The 15,998-nt window shown below is 41.7% G+C and overlaps 1 protein-coding gene across 2 annotated transcripts; it reads left to right on the forward strand.

Moving 5' to 3' along the window:
• The first annotated feature begins 1,180 nt into the window (after positions 1–1,180).
• Positions 1,181–12,098, forward strand: RASD2 (RASD family member 2). Of its 2 annotated transcripts, none has more exons than XM_063134572.1 (3): positions 1,181–1,488; positions 9,018–9,297; positions 11,042–12,098. In XM_063134572.1, the coding sequence occupies exons 2-3, from the start codon at positions 9,027–9,029 to the stop codon at positions 11,569–11,571; spliced, it is 801 nt and encodes a 266-aa protein (XP_062990642.1). In that variant the 5' UTR covers positions 1,181–1,488; positions 9,018–9,026; the 3' UTR covers positions 11,572–12,098. The 2 variants fall into 2 exon arrangements, with proteins under 2 accessions (XP_062990642.1, XP_062990643.1); XM_063134573.1 differs by lacking the exon at positions 1,181–1,488 and adding an exon at positions 4,144–4,166.
• The last annotated feature ends 3,900 nt before the right edge of the window (positions 12,099–15,998 follow it).

Consider the following 15,998-nt stretch of genomic DNA (forward strand, 5'->3'; position numbering starts at 1 on the left):
CTAAGGGGGAAGGGGGAAATAGGGAGCAAGACAAAGATTAGAGAAGAAATGCCTTTGAAGGTTTCGAGTGACATGCAGGCTTTTCTTGCACTGTGAGACAAAAGTCTAGTCTTTAACAGTAATGAGTTGCAGCATGGATTTCTCATGGGGAAGCTAGCACTGGGAATGAAGTTCCAAGTCATTTATGATTGTCAGTCTAATCTAGCTCTTGGTCAGACTTAATCAGCCAGCAGGGATAAACACCCAACAGCAGCTAAACATTGCAGGAGGAGATTATCTGCCTGAAAAGAGAAATCGTAGCTCTTAACTACAGCAAAGCAGAATGTCCTTATTAGGTTCACCAGCCGGTTTGTTTCCCTGTAGCAGGAAAACACTGGAAGGGGGTTGATTCTCTTTTGGAAGGTTTATGAATTTTTAGGGTAGAAACAAAATCAAGAACCATAGTGGTGTTTCAGTCAAGTGGTTGCTCACGCATAATAACAGATTCTCAGCTCCTGTCTTTTGGGATAAATGGCTGGGGCAGGTGGGGAAGCAGAGAGGAATAACAATCCCAAATCTGTAAAAACTTTGTTTTGAATTAAAGTCTCTTCCTGTCCCTTCCAAAAGATCCCTCCCCCTTGGCAACTGTCCTTTAACAACAATTGACACTAACTTCAGGGGAGGAGTAAGGCAATTATCTTGTACAGAGAGAAACCTTTGAATTTACCAGCTGCTGAAAGAAAAAAAGAAAGAAAGAGGGAGGGAGGGGGAGCGAGAATATCTACAAGAAGTAGATAAATCACTTTTAAGCTGAAAATCATAAAAGAAATCTTATCTTTAAAAACAATCCCATGTTTATTTTTGCAAAGACAGACAAGGGCTGCTTTTGAGGAATTATTATTATTATTATTATTATTATTATTATTATTATTATTATTATTATTATTATTATTTAATCCTTTCATCCCTCTTGCGTTTTATTCCCCTCTGGAAGCTGTGCTGTGAGATGCACTCACCAGTTCCTATGGATAGATGTCGCAACAGAGCCCCCAAAGGAGTTTTTTGGATTTCGAGTTACAAGACAAGCAAGGGACAGGCTTGAGAGGGAGACTGTCAGCGCTGTTCTGGAGTGAACTGAGACCAATGTGAAGAGAGCGATCAGCTCGCTCGCGCTCACACACACACACAACACACACACACACACACACACACACAACCTCTCAGCACAGTCCCACAGAGAAGGGACAGCTACTGATTCTTCGAAGCAGTAACTTTCAGCCATGTGTGTCTTCTGGCTCAGCAAAGACTCTCGCTGAGGCGGGACAGCCACTGGAACCCAGCTGCTATCCAGAGAGCCCAGGGGTAAAGAAACCGGTGACTGGGGCAGAAAGCATCAATCCAAAAGCTCCAGCAGTAGTGGCTGCTGGTGCTGCGACTGCTTCAGTCCACTGAGTCAACGCTGCTAACTGCACTAGGATCCAGGATTTCCCGTCCAGAGAGAGAGAAAAGGTAAGTGAAGAGCGTTATATGCCTTGATACAGAATAACCATCGCCCCGAACAATAGCCCCAAATTAAAGATGGTTTTGGTTTAAAAGGAAAGTGATCCAAGGACTTTGGAGTCAGGGAAAGACTGCTGTTCTGCAGAATTTGTCCTTCTGTCTTTCCAGCCTGGCTACGCGGGGCTCGTCGCTAAAGTAAGAGAGAACAGAAGCTTGCACTAACCGACACTATAGGTGCTGTGCAGCAGAGGGAGGGGGCTGGGCACGAAACCCCAAGAAGGTGAAAACCACAGCATTTGGGCACAGGGACGAGACAAAGAGGGCTGTTGTTTTTAAAGCACCCAAACAGCAGGTCTTAGATACAACTTGTGATGTTGTTGTTGTTGTTGTTCTGATGTCGTTCTTGTGATGCAAGGAAGAAAGAAGGGGGATGTGTTGTGGCATATACTTTTAAAAAAACAACACCTGAAGAAGCAAGCAGTACAAGGCATGGAATTTCAAAGCTCTGTTGGTCCGCGAGAAGGTTTAGGGGCGGAACAGGAGTAGAAAACAGACCAGTTCAGACCCGCTGATCTCCTGGCACGTTTAACATGAAAAAGTATGCGGAGTTAGTGAGCGGCTCCATAAGGGGAGAGGCAATGGGCATTTTGGCCGACCAGTTCATTTAGTGACCTTATGATCACCATTTGTTCTCTGAGTGCCTCCCATCAAAATATTAACAAGCTGGAAAACTAGTCGAAAACGAGTATTTGGTCGAAAGGAAGCACTGACATGCAAGGTGTGGGTATGGGCTATATGGACTTTAAGATATAAGCAGGAAACAAATCTGATATTAAAACTTTTGTAGTTATGAAAGCAGATGTTTAAGTTATGCAGGAGAGAGAGAGAGAGAGAGAGAGAGAGAGAGAGAGAGAGAGGGACCAGGTGCAACACACACACACACACACACACACACACACACACACGAAAGGTGATTTCAGTGAGTCAGAAAAGCTGCACTAAGGCAGGCAAAGAGACGGTCTGCAGGATGAATGAAAGACAACCACTCTGAAGTGCACATCTCACTTGGCTTCGGACGTTCAGAGGCAATTAAAAGAATAATGGCTGCAGAAATCAAAATGCCTGAAGGAACTGAATCACTCCGCTAAAAGCAAACACGATGGAATACTCAGAAGCCCTTTAAGAATCAATAACTAGGGGAATGGAATTAGATTGTCAAGGGCAATATAAAGTGACAAGAATAAAACTAAAAACTGGTGAACAGTTGTTTCTCCACTCCCTTCTTATCTCAATCCATCTACGACTTTTCGAGTGGATGTGCCCATGCCTCTCTATAAGATAACAGGTAGCACAGTTTAGTGGTTAGAGTTTGAACATGGAGAGGAACCAGAAAATCCAGGTTGGATTACCAAATACCATTGACTTATTTGACCTTGAGTAAGTCATTCTACCTACCTGTGCCTTATTTCCCAGCTCTGGAATATGATGTTGCAGGGGGAGGCTGAAAAGGAATGGGTTTTTAAGAGGTGCAGGTTAAAACCTGCACCTCTAAAATGCAAAATGATTAATAATCATACAACCTACTTTGATTGACCTGGAATATGTTCACAACAATCGGATGTCCAAATCTATGAAATTAAAATGGATTATAAGCACCTGATTATACATGAAGCACAATTATATAGTGAATATACCGCTAGTATATCCACCAGCCCACAGACTCACAACAATACAGTCACACTGTGTATGTCTTGTGATATATGTATAATTTCAGCATGGAAATACTAGATTAATGAACTTGTGTTTTAAACTGAGCATGTAGGCTAGCAAGGATCGATTAAATGTTACAATTTTATTGATTTAATAGCTGGTAATAGCTTTAAAATGGACCTTTAAATCTTTAGGATCCACCTTCTAAGTTAATCAACATCCTCAGGCTGCTTAAATGAGGAACAGAAGCTCCTTCTACATGACATATCATCAGGGATAAAATACCTTGACACAAGAAATGCCAGATGTCCTGATATAGATATATAGATATAGATATAGATATATACAATATTTTCTAAGGTGTTCTGTGTTTCACTTACAGTTAGAGATGTATGGATTTTGTTTAATCCATTCCATCTGTGTTTCATGGACTGTTAGGCATCTTTTGTTCCATCATCAGCTCCTTGATGGAATTGCTTGTGCATGTGTATTTTACCAGAATTTGATTCTATTTGCAGTAATTTGCATTTTACACTAATGTGCAAGGGTGCAGTAGTGGTAAAGTGCACATGCACAAATGCAATAGTAGGCATTAGTTAGTGCAAATTAACACTAATGGGAATTCATGCAAATCCCCACCCCAAAGTCAAAACCTGGCCCACAAATCTGCGGAATGCATGTGACTCAGGAAAAAGCTGGTTTGCTGCAGAATCCACAGGTCAGACTCATAGCAAACTGAATTCATTGTGTATTTCTCCAACATCCCTACTCACAGCTTGATCCTAAACACTTTTATTCTGAAGTTAATTTCACTGAGTTGAATGGGAATTGCTCACAACTAAGGGAAAGTAGGATTACAATCCAGTGTTAGATCAGTGTTAGATCACAAGATGCGTCCAACCAGTTCAAATAAGTATTGTGATGCTGCAGATGCACCTGCCTGCCCAAATGTGAATCATAGAAGGCTGCTTATCCAGGTAAATCTGTTGCTGAACTGTAACAATTGTATATTTTATACAGCAGAAAGAGCAGCAGAAAATAAATCAATTAGTTACTCAGCACGTGTGCAAACTGCAGATGGAAAACCAATTATACATGTTGCTCCCAGCTCCTCCTCAAGCTTATTAAATAGTTTGTGCATGAGGTTTTGTATCCTTGTTTAGGAGATAGTGGTCAGCAAACAGGCTTCCATTTGAGGAAAGTAGCTCCCCTCAAATATCCCCCATTGCTCATAGCCGTGGGTGCAAAACTTCCCCTTGATTAGAAAAGAAGGTATATTTTTCTTGAGAAAACCATGCTGACCTATTTGGGGATGGAAAGGCAATGTGCTACTGATTAAATGGTATCATGCATAGATAGACTGGCATGGGAATTGTAGCAGTGGAAAATGTAATCAACAACCTTTTGTGAGGGTTGAGCTCAAATGAATCTGCTTCCAAAATTTCTCCTCAAAATTATCACATTTGAATGTTGGCATCACATGATTTCAGAACAGCCACCAAATATTTGATACATGTATCTGATGAATGATGATGATTGATTTAATGTTTGATTTGATTTGATAGTTGGCTTACAATGATAGAATTTGACAGCATATGATAGCTGACATGCAATTGTATGCATTATTTGATATCTTATGCCTGCTCAAATCAAATCAATCAAGAGAGATGGCAATAATTCATATATACATTATATGTCTCATTAAGTTCAATGTGACTTACTCCCATGCTAGTGTGTATAGGAGTGCAGCCCTAAGCACTCATGTTTTGAAGTAAAAATATCACTTTCAAAACTGAAATTTCACATGCAGATTTTGAATTGCATGTGAAACTGAATGGAGAGGGAGGTGATAATATTATGAGCAAATATTTGTTTCTACTAACATTTTTCCAGCCAAAGAAAAAGGGAAAAATCATGTTCAATTATTATTATTATTATTATTATTATTATTATTATTATTATTATTATTATATTCAGCTGTTGAGGGGGAGCCTAGTGTCAGGGAGTAATCAGAGTCAATCAGAAAACCAGGAACCAGAACAAACCTAGATACAGTGAGACAAGTAACTGCTCCTCGCTCTATCTGACTAGCTTGTTTCCTAAATTTGAATGGGTGTATCTGCAAAGCCCTAGCCTGAACAGGAGGTGAGCCGATGGCTAGCCTGGGTGGGTGGAGCCATTCTAGTGCCTGGGAATCCTTCACTACCATGCTCCAACCTTGAGCTATGGAGGCTCACCACATGGGGCAAGTGTGCGCAGATCTCCAGATTCCTGATTCTAGCCCCAGAACCTCCTGATTCTTGCACAAGATAATTTTCTGGTTGGTTGCAACTAGAAAACCAGATCTATCTGTTGTGCTATTACGTTAATCTACACTTGGTGTTGCTGTTGCCTCTTGTGACTAAACAGGGTTTTTTAAACAATTAATTTAAAATAATACCATTGGTTTCAGTGAAACTTAATTTTACACAAGTGTACCTAGAAAGTCAGTCCAATTCACACTGCAATTTTGAATCTAGCTTAGCCTGGAATCTTCTCTGAGGCAGTCACCATAGGGTTTTTTCCACCTCCTATGTTTTTACATAGCATTGAGTATGCTGTTGCATTATACTGAACATTACTAAATAATGTTCTGTCCTCATTCAGGGTTATAGAACAAAGCTTGTAGGGGCATTAGCTTGTGTGTGTGTTTTCCAAGAGAGACGCCCTAGGCTTCTTTTCTCAGCAATAATGACTGTTTGCTATTGATACTTAGAAAGCTTAGAAAATGAGTCAAGATGTTTTAAAAGTGTGCTTTAAAAATAAAAAAGCTTGGGAAATAAGTAAGGATGGGCAATCAGGTCTAGGAATATATATAATCCAAAACTTAACACATAAAATAAATAATGAACACACATTGGCTTTCATAATAGCCTTATTTGAGTTTTACACAGCGATGACACAGGCTGTGTGTATGTATAAAAGGTTTGCAGTAACAAGCTAACATGACAACATGGCTACTCCTCCAGACAGGGGCAACCCAAAACATTTTGTTGCCTGAAGCAAAGGACAAGAAGGCCCTCTTACACTCCGTATACAAAAGCTGACTGGACTGGCAGATGATTCTGTCTTAACACAGATGATAAGACAGCATCCTCCACTATACCTGAAGGCACCAGAGTAAATTAGGAGGCCAGCAGATCACATGGCACACACAGGTCTCTCCTCCAATGCTTTCCTTCCATCTCCCAGCATCTTCCACCTGAGGTGAATGCTTCAGTTGGCCTAATGGTAGGGCCAGCCCTTCCTCCAGAAGAAGAAGAAGAAGAAGAAGAAGAAGAAGAAGAAGAAGAAGAAGAAGAAGAAGAAGAAGAAGAAGAAGAAGAAGAGGAGGAGGAGCCACCCTATAACAAAATGCCCTCAAGGCAATTCACACAACAAAACAGGTGAAAAGCAAGTTAAAAATGAGCAATGCAATAATAAAAATCTAAAATGCCTGGGAGAAGAGAAGAGTATTTTCCTGGAGCCAAAAAGACAGTTGCATGGGTGCCTGGTGAGTTTCCTTGGGGAAGGCATTCAATAAATGGGGCATGACAACTTGCAAGCTCTTTCTCTGAATCCACCCACATAACTTCATTCAGTGGTGGCACCTAGAGGAAAACTGCCAAAGATGACTAAGGGTCTGGACAGGTACTTATGGGAGGAGGTGTTCCCTTAGATGCTCTGGCCCCAAGCCAGTTAGGGCTTTAAAGGTCAACACCAAAAGCTAATGAAGCATTGTCATTACATGATGACATCTGCCAATCCCAGGTAGCAGTCTAGCAGCTCTATTTGGACTTGGGTGACCACTAATGAATCACCAAAAAAGAGAAAATGCAAAAGCAAAAAAAAGAGAGTGTCAATTTGCATAATATTTGGATATGCTAATTTATATGTATAGATGCAAATTTAAAGACAATTCAGCTCCCATTTAACCCAGTGGCAAAGGTTCCATAGGTCATGGGGCTGGTATAAATATATGTTTTGAAAAATTAGTTTCACAACCGAGGGGAGGGGGGGACGAACAAGAAGTCCATGATTCAAAAGTGAATCTTACTGATTGAAACTGTAATTTCTCATGACTTTTTCTGACTATTGTGTCAATTTAGAATGTACACTCCAAATCACTTATTCCAGTACTTACTTCAACTATAGATGAGTAGGAACATTATGGAGAAAAATCCTTTAGGGTTTATTTGTGATGGGCACTGTCAATGCTACCACTACCACGTGTATGGGTGAAAGACAACAGCAGCAGCCTCATTGGAGTTCTCTTTCCAGCACCAGCCATTTCTCAGAACAGCTGCCTTTAATACATATTATGTTCCTTGCAAGCTTTGCCTTCCATACAGCATCCATCTGCTGCTCTCCTCTCCAGGAAGTTACTCCTCAAAAGAAGGCAACTAAAGAATGTTATAAGAAACCATTATTTATTTATTTATTTATTTATTTATTACATTTATATACCACCCCATAGCCGAAGCTCTCTGGGTGGTTTACAAAAAATTAAACAGTGAACATTAAAAACAAATATACAAAATATAGAACCATAAAAACAGACAATATCCATTTAAAACAACTATTCTGGGGCCAGTTAAAAAATTCAGCATATGCTGTTAAATGCCTGGGAGAAGAGAAAAACCTTGACCTGGGGCCGAAAAGATAGCAATGTTGGTGCCAGGCGAGCCTCTTCAGGGAGATCATTCCATAATTGGGGGGGCACCACTGAAAAGTCCCTCTCCCTTGTTGCCATCCTCCCAGCTTCCCTCGGAGTAGGCACCCAGAGGAGGACCTTAGATGTTGAGCATAGTGTACAGGTAGGTTCATGTTGGGAAAGGCGTCCCATCAGGTATTGTGGTCCCAAGCCATGTAGGGCTTTATAGGTTAAAAACAGCACCTTGAACTGGGTTCGGAAACATACAGGCAGCCAATGCAAGTGGGCCAGAGCCGGTCTTAGATGCTCGAACCTTCTGGTTCCAGTTATCAATCTGGCTGCTGCATTTTGCACAAGCTGCAGCTTCCAAACTGTCTTCAAAGGCAGCCCCATGTAGAGCACATTGCAGTAATCTAATTTGGAGGTTACCATAGCATAGACAACCTGAAGCTAGGTTATCCCTGTCCAGATAGGGGCGTAGCTGGGCCACCAACCAAAATTGGTAGAAGGCACTCTGTGCCACTGAGGCCACCTGAGCCTCAAGTGACAGAGATTGTTCTAGGAGAACCCCCAAGCTATGAACCTGCTCCTTCAGTGGGAGTGCAACCCCATCCAGAACAGGTTGAACACCCGCTATCCAGTCAGAAGAACCATCCACTAACAGCATCTCAGTCTTGTCTGGATTGAGTTTCAGTTTATCAGCTTTCATCCAGTCCATTGTCGTGGCCGGGCACCGGTTCAGCACATCCACAGCCTCACCTGATGAAGATGAAAAAGAGTAATAGAGCTGTGTGTCATCAGCATACTGTATTGAATTCCATTTGGGAGCTATTGAACTCATGTCCTCCTTGTGCCCTAGCTGGTTGGCCATTGTGTGAACAGAATGTTGGACTAGGTGAACTCTTGCTCTTGTCCAGTATGCTGTTTATGTTCTTTTGTTCTTAAGATGTCTTATTGAAATGTGATGCTATTTAAACTCCTGATGTTCCCAGTGAGTTTGTTGCTATGAGTCTTTTTTTTTTGCCCTGACTATTCTTCATCTCCCTTTGTCAAACTCACTTCCGTTCTTTGTATGTGTTTCAGGTGTTGCTGTTGTTGTTTTCATTGTTAATGATACAATGTTGATGAAAAGCTTTCCCTTTACTTATCCATTCAGATCTAAGCAATGATGAAGACTATGTCCGCTGGGAACTGCACCTTGAATGTGCCAGCCAAGAACTCCTACCGCATGGTTGTGCTGGGAGCCTCCAGGGTTGGCAAGAGTTCTATTGTCTCACGGTTCCTCAATGGCCGGTTTGAGGACCAGTACACGCCCACTATTGAGGATTTTCATCGCAAAGTCTACAACATTCGGGGTGACATGTACCAGCTAGACATCTTAGATACATCTGGGAATCATCCATTCCCTGCTATGAGGAGACTTTCCATACTGACAGGTTAGAATTGTTTGTGTTAGGTTTATCAGTGGCTGTCTATATTTGCCCAAGTTAAGATAGATAAGTTTTGGGAAGGAGGGGGAGGGCCCCAGTCCCAGGTTTAAGGTGTAAATGACAGGTCTACGACATTTATTTATTTATTTATTTTGCCAAATCCTCCCCTATTTTTCTTCAGCATAACAAGCTACACTTACTGTAATTCCCTCTTCTATGCAACAAAGCAATCCTGTGTAGGGCTGCTCAGAAGTAAGCCCCACTGAATTCAATAGGACTTACTTCAAGGTAAGCATGCATAGGATTGCAGCCTTACATTTGGTTTCTTAGCCGAGTTACTTTTCTCTGAGCCTCACCAAGTTGACTTCTGTAAAATGGGCTTTGGTGCAGAAAACTCTGGGTTCAAAGGAATGGTTTTGTGTTTTGGGACTCAGAGCCTTCTCCTCCTTTGTACAGTGTTTCTTGGACAAGTCATTTGCCTTTTAGCCTCATCAGTTTGAATTGTGTGAAAAGGATGTTGACTGGCCACACCTACCACAGCAGCCATTTTGTGAATGGCCACACCCTTCAATGGCAGCCATTTTGTGACACTTTCTCAACAAAATGTGCCCACAGCTCCAAAAATTTTGGGGACCCCATGGACTGGCAGCAGCTCTCCCTAGTTTCAAGCAAGACTAATTCCTAGCCCTACCTGGCAACACTATGGATCATACCACTGAGCTATTGTCCTTCCCCTAAAAGAAAAAAAAAGGCTCCAGTGACAGAATTGAGAGCACATCTCTTTTCACCTCCTGTCTGTGCAAAAATGTTGTAGAGAGAGTCACATAAGCAAACCTTGGGAACACGTCTCTAGGTGACAATTGTTACTGTGTAACTGTCTTCTTCGAGAGTGGGTGGGCAAATTGCTTCTCTCATGCTCAAGGATTTTTAAACAGATCTGTGTTTTTCTCTGAAAGCCCACGTTTGCCTCTTTCTATTGATGGGATTTATATATATAAAAGAATAAAGTTTTAGCTGAGCACTGAGTTGTAAAAAGCATTCAGCTTGTTCTTCAAATGTTGTAAGCAGAGTTGCTGTAGGTCTCAAAGTCAAGTCCCACTTCTGAGACGAAGATAGAAGTCATTTAACACACATATGACTGTAGCAATGTTGTGCTGAGGCCTGCTATGGAGGAGGAGGAGGAGGAGGAGGAGGAGGAGGAGGAGGAGGAGCCAAATGCATCAACTCAATTTTGCCACACCAATATTGTGCATGTCTCTCCCAATTAGTAGCAATGGGTGGGGAGTTGACCCAGGGAACTGGTACAGGGAGAAAAGATTAACCCTCCTGCCACAGCACCAGGCCCCTGACCAATTGTGTTCATGGGGGAGGGGAAGAAGACTGAGGCTGCTTTTACACTGTGAAAAGGATATTAGGAGATAAGATCATGGATGTCCCAATTCTCATGTAGTTTGGCTCTTATTCATAGGGCAGCAGATGCAAACTTCATTTTGTTTCTGTAGTCATGATGATGCTAAGATGCTTAAAATGCAAAACTACATGTGCTCAGATTATATTATTATTATTATTATTATTATTATTATTATTATTATTAGTCAACATTGGCAAATAATATTGTTCACCATTGGAAAATCTTTAGTTCTGCTATATAATATCCAGAATAAACAAGATGTTTACTGTTTACTACTTCTACATTGGCTTTATTAAACCACTTGCTTTCAATGGTTTTCTTTTCTTTGGAATATTGCAGGGGATGTTTTCATCCTCGTGTTCAGTTTGGATAACAGGGAGTCCTTTGATGAGGTCAAGAGGCTCCAGAAGCAGATCCTTGAAGTCAAATCATGCCTGAAGAACAAGACCAAGGAAACAGGTGACCTGCCCATGGTGATCTGTGGCAATAAGAATGATCACAGTGAACTCTACCGTCAAGTGCGCTCTGAGGAAGCTGAGAAACTGGTCTCCAGTGATGAGAACTGTGCTTACTTCGAAGTCTCAGCCAAGAAGAACACCAATGTGAATGAGATGTTCTATGTTCTTTTCAGCATGGCCAAGCTGCCCCATGAGATGAGCCCTGCCCTTCACAGGAAAATCTCTGTTCAGTATGGTGACACCCTCCACCAAAAGTCCTTCAAGATGCACAGGGTCAAAGAGACAGATGCCTATGGCATGATCTCCCCCTTTGCTCGTAGACCCAGTGTCAACAGCGACCTCAAATACATCAAATCCAAAGTCCTCAGAGAAGGACAAACAAGGGAGAGAGAGAAATGCACAATCCAGTGAAAGAAGCTCCACTGAGGTGGAATCTATAGTGCAGTGCCTTAAAAAAATGGCTGCTCGGAGAATGTCATGAGGCCCAGGTGATGACAGCAGATTGCAGTCATGAGAATAGTGCTTGAAACTACTTTCTTAACACTACCACACCATTAATGTAAAGAAGTAACTTAAGAGGTATTAATGTAAATACTTGAAGCTGCCTGGTAGGTAACTACCATATGCAGCACCTAGGACTGCATCTTTCCTTCTTTCTTTCTTCTTTTCTTTCTTTTTGTTAACTACTTTTCTATTTGTTTTTCTCTTCTTTGGAGAAACTGGGTGTGAAAAGAAGGCTGAACCTCAGCTTTGTACAAGGAATGAGTGCAAGATTGTGTCTGACCTGAATAGTTTTGATCCTATAATGCAGTTTTCGGTAACAAGATGAAGTCTGTGTATCATTTCCCTCCAACCCTCCATCAGAAATATGACTCATGATTCAACTTCCTATCTTGGTTCAATAAATTGGGGGAGGCTTCCAAGTTCGAAGACAATTTGTGTGTGTGCGCACACACACACGTAATGCATCGATGTGATTTGTCCTTAAGTAGATTTGTTTGGTCTGGAAAAGGTTTGAACATTTGGGAGTTGAAAAAAATACACTTTTCTGTTGCAGTGGCAACTCTTCATAGCATCAATGCAAATGTCATTTTGTTTAATTTTGTTTTTATTTCTCAATCAAAACCAGATGGCAAATTGTCTGTTTAACCAAAATGTGAGTTAATTGGCAAGTATGATCTGGAAATGCCAACTGTGCTCCAGTTGCATAATGTGTACAGTAAATGAAACTGAAATCATCACACCTGACATACGATTTTCTTTTCCTAAAAAGAATACATCTACAGACTTGGACACATTTTACTATATACACTGCTAACCCCACCTGCCTCCCATTCCAATTACTATAGTAACAAATAAATGTTTCTGGGTTTGTCTTTGTGTTCATAGCCACAATGGAATTGCAATGCCAGGTTTCATGATCCCAGATGTTTTGGACTACAACTACCATAATTTCTAAACATTGTCCATACTGGTTGGAGTTTATGGAAGTTATAGTCCAAAACATCAGGGTGCACCAGGTTGCTCACCCCTAATCGATCCAGTAGCTTACACCAGCTTTCTCACAGTAAGAGTGCAATCCTATGCACACCTACCTAGGAGTAAGCCAAACTGAACATAATTGGACTTAATTCTAAGTAAGCATGCACAGAATTATGCAGTAAGGCAGTAATCCACTGCAGGTTTATTTGGAACAGGGGTGGCAATGCTAAAGTTTCTTAACTGGGAGTAAGCCCTGCTGAATGTAATATTTTCAAGTACACTTATATGGCATAGTGCTGCTGTAAGTCAGTAGAGGGTCCTTACCTTGGATAGCTACTTTAGAGTTCTGACTGGTTGTGACTGAAACCCGGAGTGGATTCACTGACCCACTGGCATTGGAACCACCAGCCTCCCTTGTAGTAAGTACCACTAGAATCAGTGATTACTTTTGAGTAAATATGTGCCGGACTGACCTACAACTGGCCCCATTCTAAATTGTCCTAGTGTTCAACTGGCTGGGAAATTCCTGATCCCAAGATCTAGTTCATTTAATCATACAAAAGTAAGGTGCAAAGTTTACTTCAGGATGGGCTGTCATATTCAGTTTGGATGTGAGCACAGAGTGCAGAGCTGGCCCAAAATAGTTTGCTGCCTGAAGACAAAGACAAGACAGCATCCCTCCATTCCACAAGCAGAAGCCAACCCAAGCAACAGTTGAATCTTACTCTTATACTGGCAATGGGCAGCATCTCCCACCACACCTGAGTTAGCTCTTACCACACCTGGGGTGCAGGGTGAGCAGACTGCATAGCACCCACTGCTCTGCTCTCTAGCACCTCACTCCTTCCCCCAACCCCCCAACAACTTCTACCTGAGGTGGCAGCCTCACTTTGCCTAATGGCCAGCCTTGTCCTAATGAATGACTGCTTAAGGGGCTTTGTTTTAAGAATGTGGAACATATTTAAAAACAACACAGTATAGTATGAATGGTTGTCCTTCATTCAAATCCATGTATTCATAGCAGAATTCCTGTGGAGAAAAAGAAGAGTGTCCAAATGAGACCTGTCTATCATTAAAGCCTTATTTAAGATTTTATCTGGCACCTGAGGTAAATTTCACCATGCACAAGTCATGTGACATCTTCCCCCCCCTTTTTCAATGGCCACTTTTCCTCTTGGACAGCTTCTCGCTCACAAATAATGAACATTCAGCTGAGCACAACCTGTAATTTTGTACGCCTCGGATTTGCTGAGGTGGTTTGTGCCCATTCACCATGAATAACGAACTGCCTCATGTAAGAATGAGGCACAGTAGCCTGCAGCAACTTCATCTCTCCCTAATTCTCTTTTGTACCCAATCCAGAGGTCCCTTGCCTCAAACTCTCTTCTATCTTTCTTTTTCTTTCTGTTTCATCTTTTGTTACTCAATGTGGTAGAGCAATTGTGTGCACTGATAATAGACATTTTAAAGAAATAAAATACCTCAGACATGAGTATGCTGTGTGTGTGTGTGTAAGTGTGTAAGTGTGTAACTACAGGGAGACTTTGCTCTTCATAGTGTTGACACACTGTAAACAATGTGGATATCCTATAGCAGTCCTTGAATATACTACACATCCATGTTGTATTATACCTCATATTCTATACATATGTAAATAGTACTATGCATTTTGCTTGACATTGAGAACTGCACTGGCGCTGAAAGAATGTTCACTGACATCTGGCAGGTAACAAAGATTGAAGGCTTTATGTAGAAGTTCTTCACAGACAAAATTATCTCCCTTTTTATTCCTCATCCCCAACACCTTGCCTTGCCATGTAAAATACTGTATTGTTTGATTTCTAGTGCCATGGCAACCATCTGTCAGCCTTCCTCAACTTGGTGTCCTACAGTTGTGTTGGACTACAATTCCCATCATTCCCAGCCAGCACGGCCATTGGTTGGGGGAAGGTGGATCTACTTTATTTTCAGGTGACTCAAAACTTGTATAAATATATACATATTCTTTCCAAATAAACCTGATTTATTTATTAGCTGTGTCCTGGGTGTTATGCATTTTCTCTAAGTGTCAATAAGTAAACGAACAGTGGGGAATTATGTCCCCAAATGTATTTTCCAATAGGGTCAGAATACCAAATTCTGGTTGTGGAGTGGAGAACATCAGAAAGGCCATGCTGGATCAGACCAAGGGTCCATTTTGTCCAGCATTCCATTCACACAGTGGCCAACCAGCTGCCCATGGAGAAACCCACACGTAAGACATGAGTGCAACAGCAACCCACACACAAATACACCCCTGTTCCCCAGCAACTGGTGTATATAAGCATACTGCCTCTGGAATTGGAAATGTTGTAGTCTAAAATCAGAGGCTTTGAACAATCCAACAAGACTCAAAAAGAGGGAGAGAGAAGGACATGAAATCTGCTGACAACCCCATTTATAGTCAGTTGAGAGGTCCTCAACAGTAAAAGATGCTTTCTCATCTCACCATCCTCACTATGGACTGATCACATATCATGCCACAAATCTTTCTGCCAAATAGGAATTATTGTCCTGCTACTCCTGATGGTTACTAGGAAGTGGCTTGCAGGGAGATCTTCTTCTAGATTTATTCTTTCTCTCTTTGGATTAGAATGGAGGAGCTAACCATATCACACACATTCATCTACAAAACTTAGAATGCAGGCAAACCTAGGAGATTGGGGTGGGGTGGGGAAATATGCCATCGATTTTCATCATTATTGGGAGCCGGCTACAGGACATTGGATTTGTTCCCAAAAGCAAAGCAGAATGCCTGTGGTGGGAAAGAAGAAGGGAGAGAGAGATCTGTCTGATGGCTGTAGAGATCAGGTGTATCCAACACCATTTTACAAGGGAGGTATGTCATTCATCATCAGCAATGTCACAGGCATGATCAAATAGGTAACTGCGGCACTCATGGAACTGCATTCTACATTGAATTCCAAATCCCTGCTAGCTGCAGAAAGAATTGCATTTTTTCCACCAACAATCTATATCTAAATCTATAGATCTAGATCCATAGAAAGAGAGAGAGAGAGAGAGAGAGAGAGAGAGAGAGAGAGAGACTGGTTAGGCCCTGGTTAGGCCTCATCTAGAGTATTGCGTCCAGTTCTGGGTTCCACAATTCAAGAAGGACACAGACAAGCTGGAGCGTGTTCAGAGGAGGGCAACCAGGATGATCAGGGGTCTGGAAACAAAGCCCTATGAAGAGAGACTGAAAGAACTGGGCATGTTTAGCCTGGAGAAGAGAAGATTGAGGGGAGACATGATAGCACTCTTCAAATACTTGAAAGGTTGTCACACAGAGGAGGGCCAGGATCTCTTCTCGATCCTGC

This window comes from Elgaria multicarinata, chromosome 9, assembly GCF_023053635.1.
Source record: "Elgaria multicarinata webbii isolate HBS135686 ecotype San Diego chromosome 9, rElgMul1.1.pri, whole genome shotgun sequence".
Classification (NCBI taxonomy): Eukaryota; Metazoa; Chordata; class Lepidosauria; order Squamata; family Anguidae; genus Elgaria; species Elgaria multicarinata.

What these genes read in the sequence shown, in the direction of transcription:
- RASD2 (XM_063134572.1), top strand. Translation starts at nt 9,027, where the DNA reads ATGATGAAGACTATGTCCGCTGGGAACTGCACCTTGAATGTGCCAGCC. An exon ending in GAGACTTTCCATACTGACAG is followed by an intron (nt 9,298 to 11,041) that starts GTTAGAATTGTT and finishes GGAATATTGCAG; the next exon opens with GGGATGTTTTCATCCTCGTG.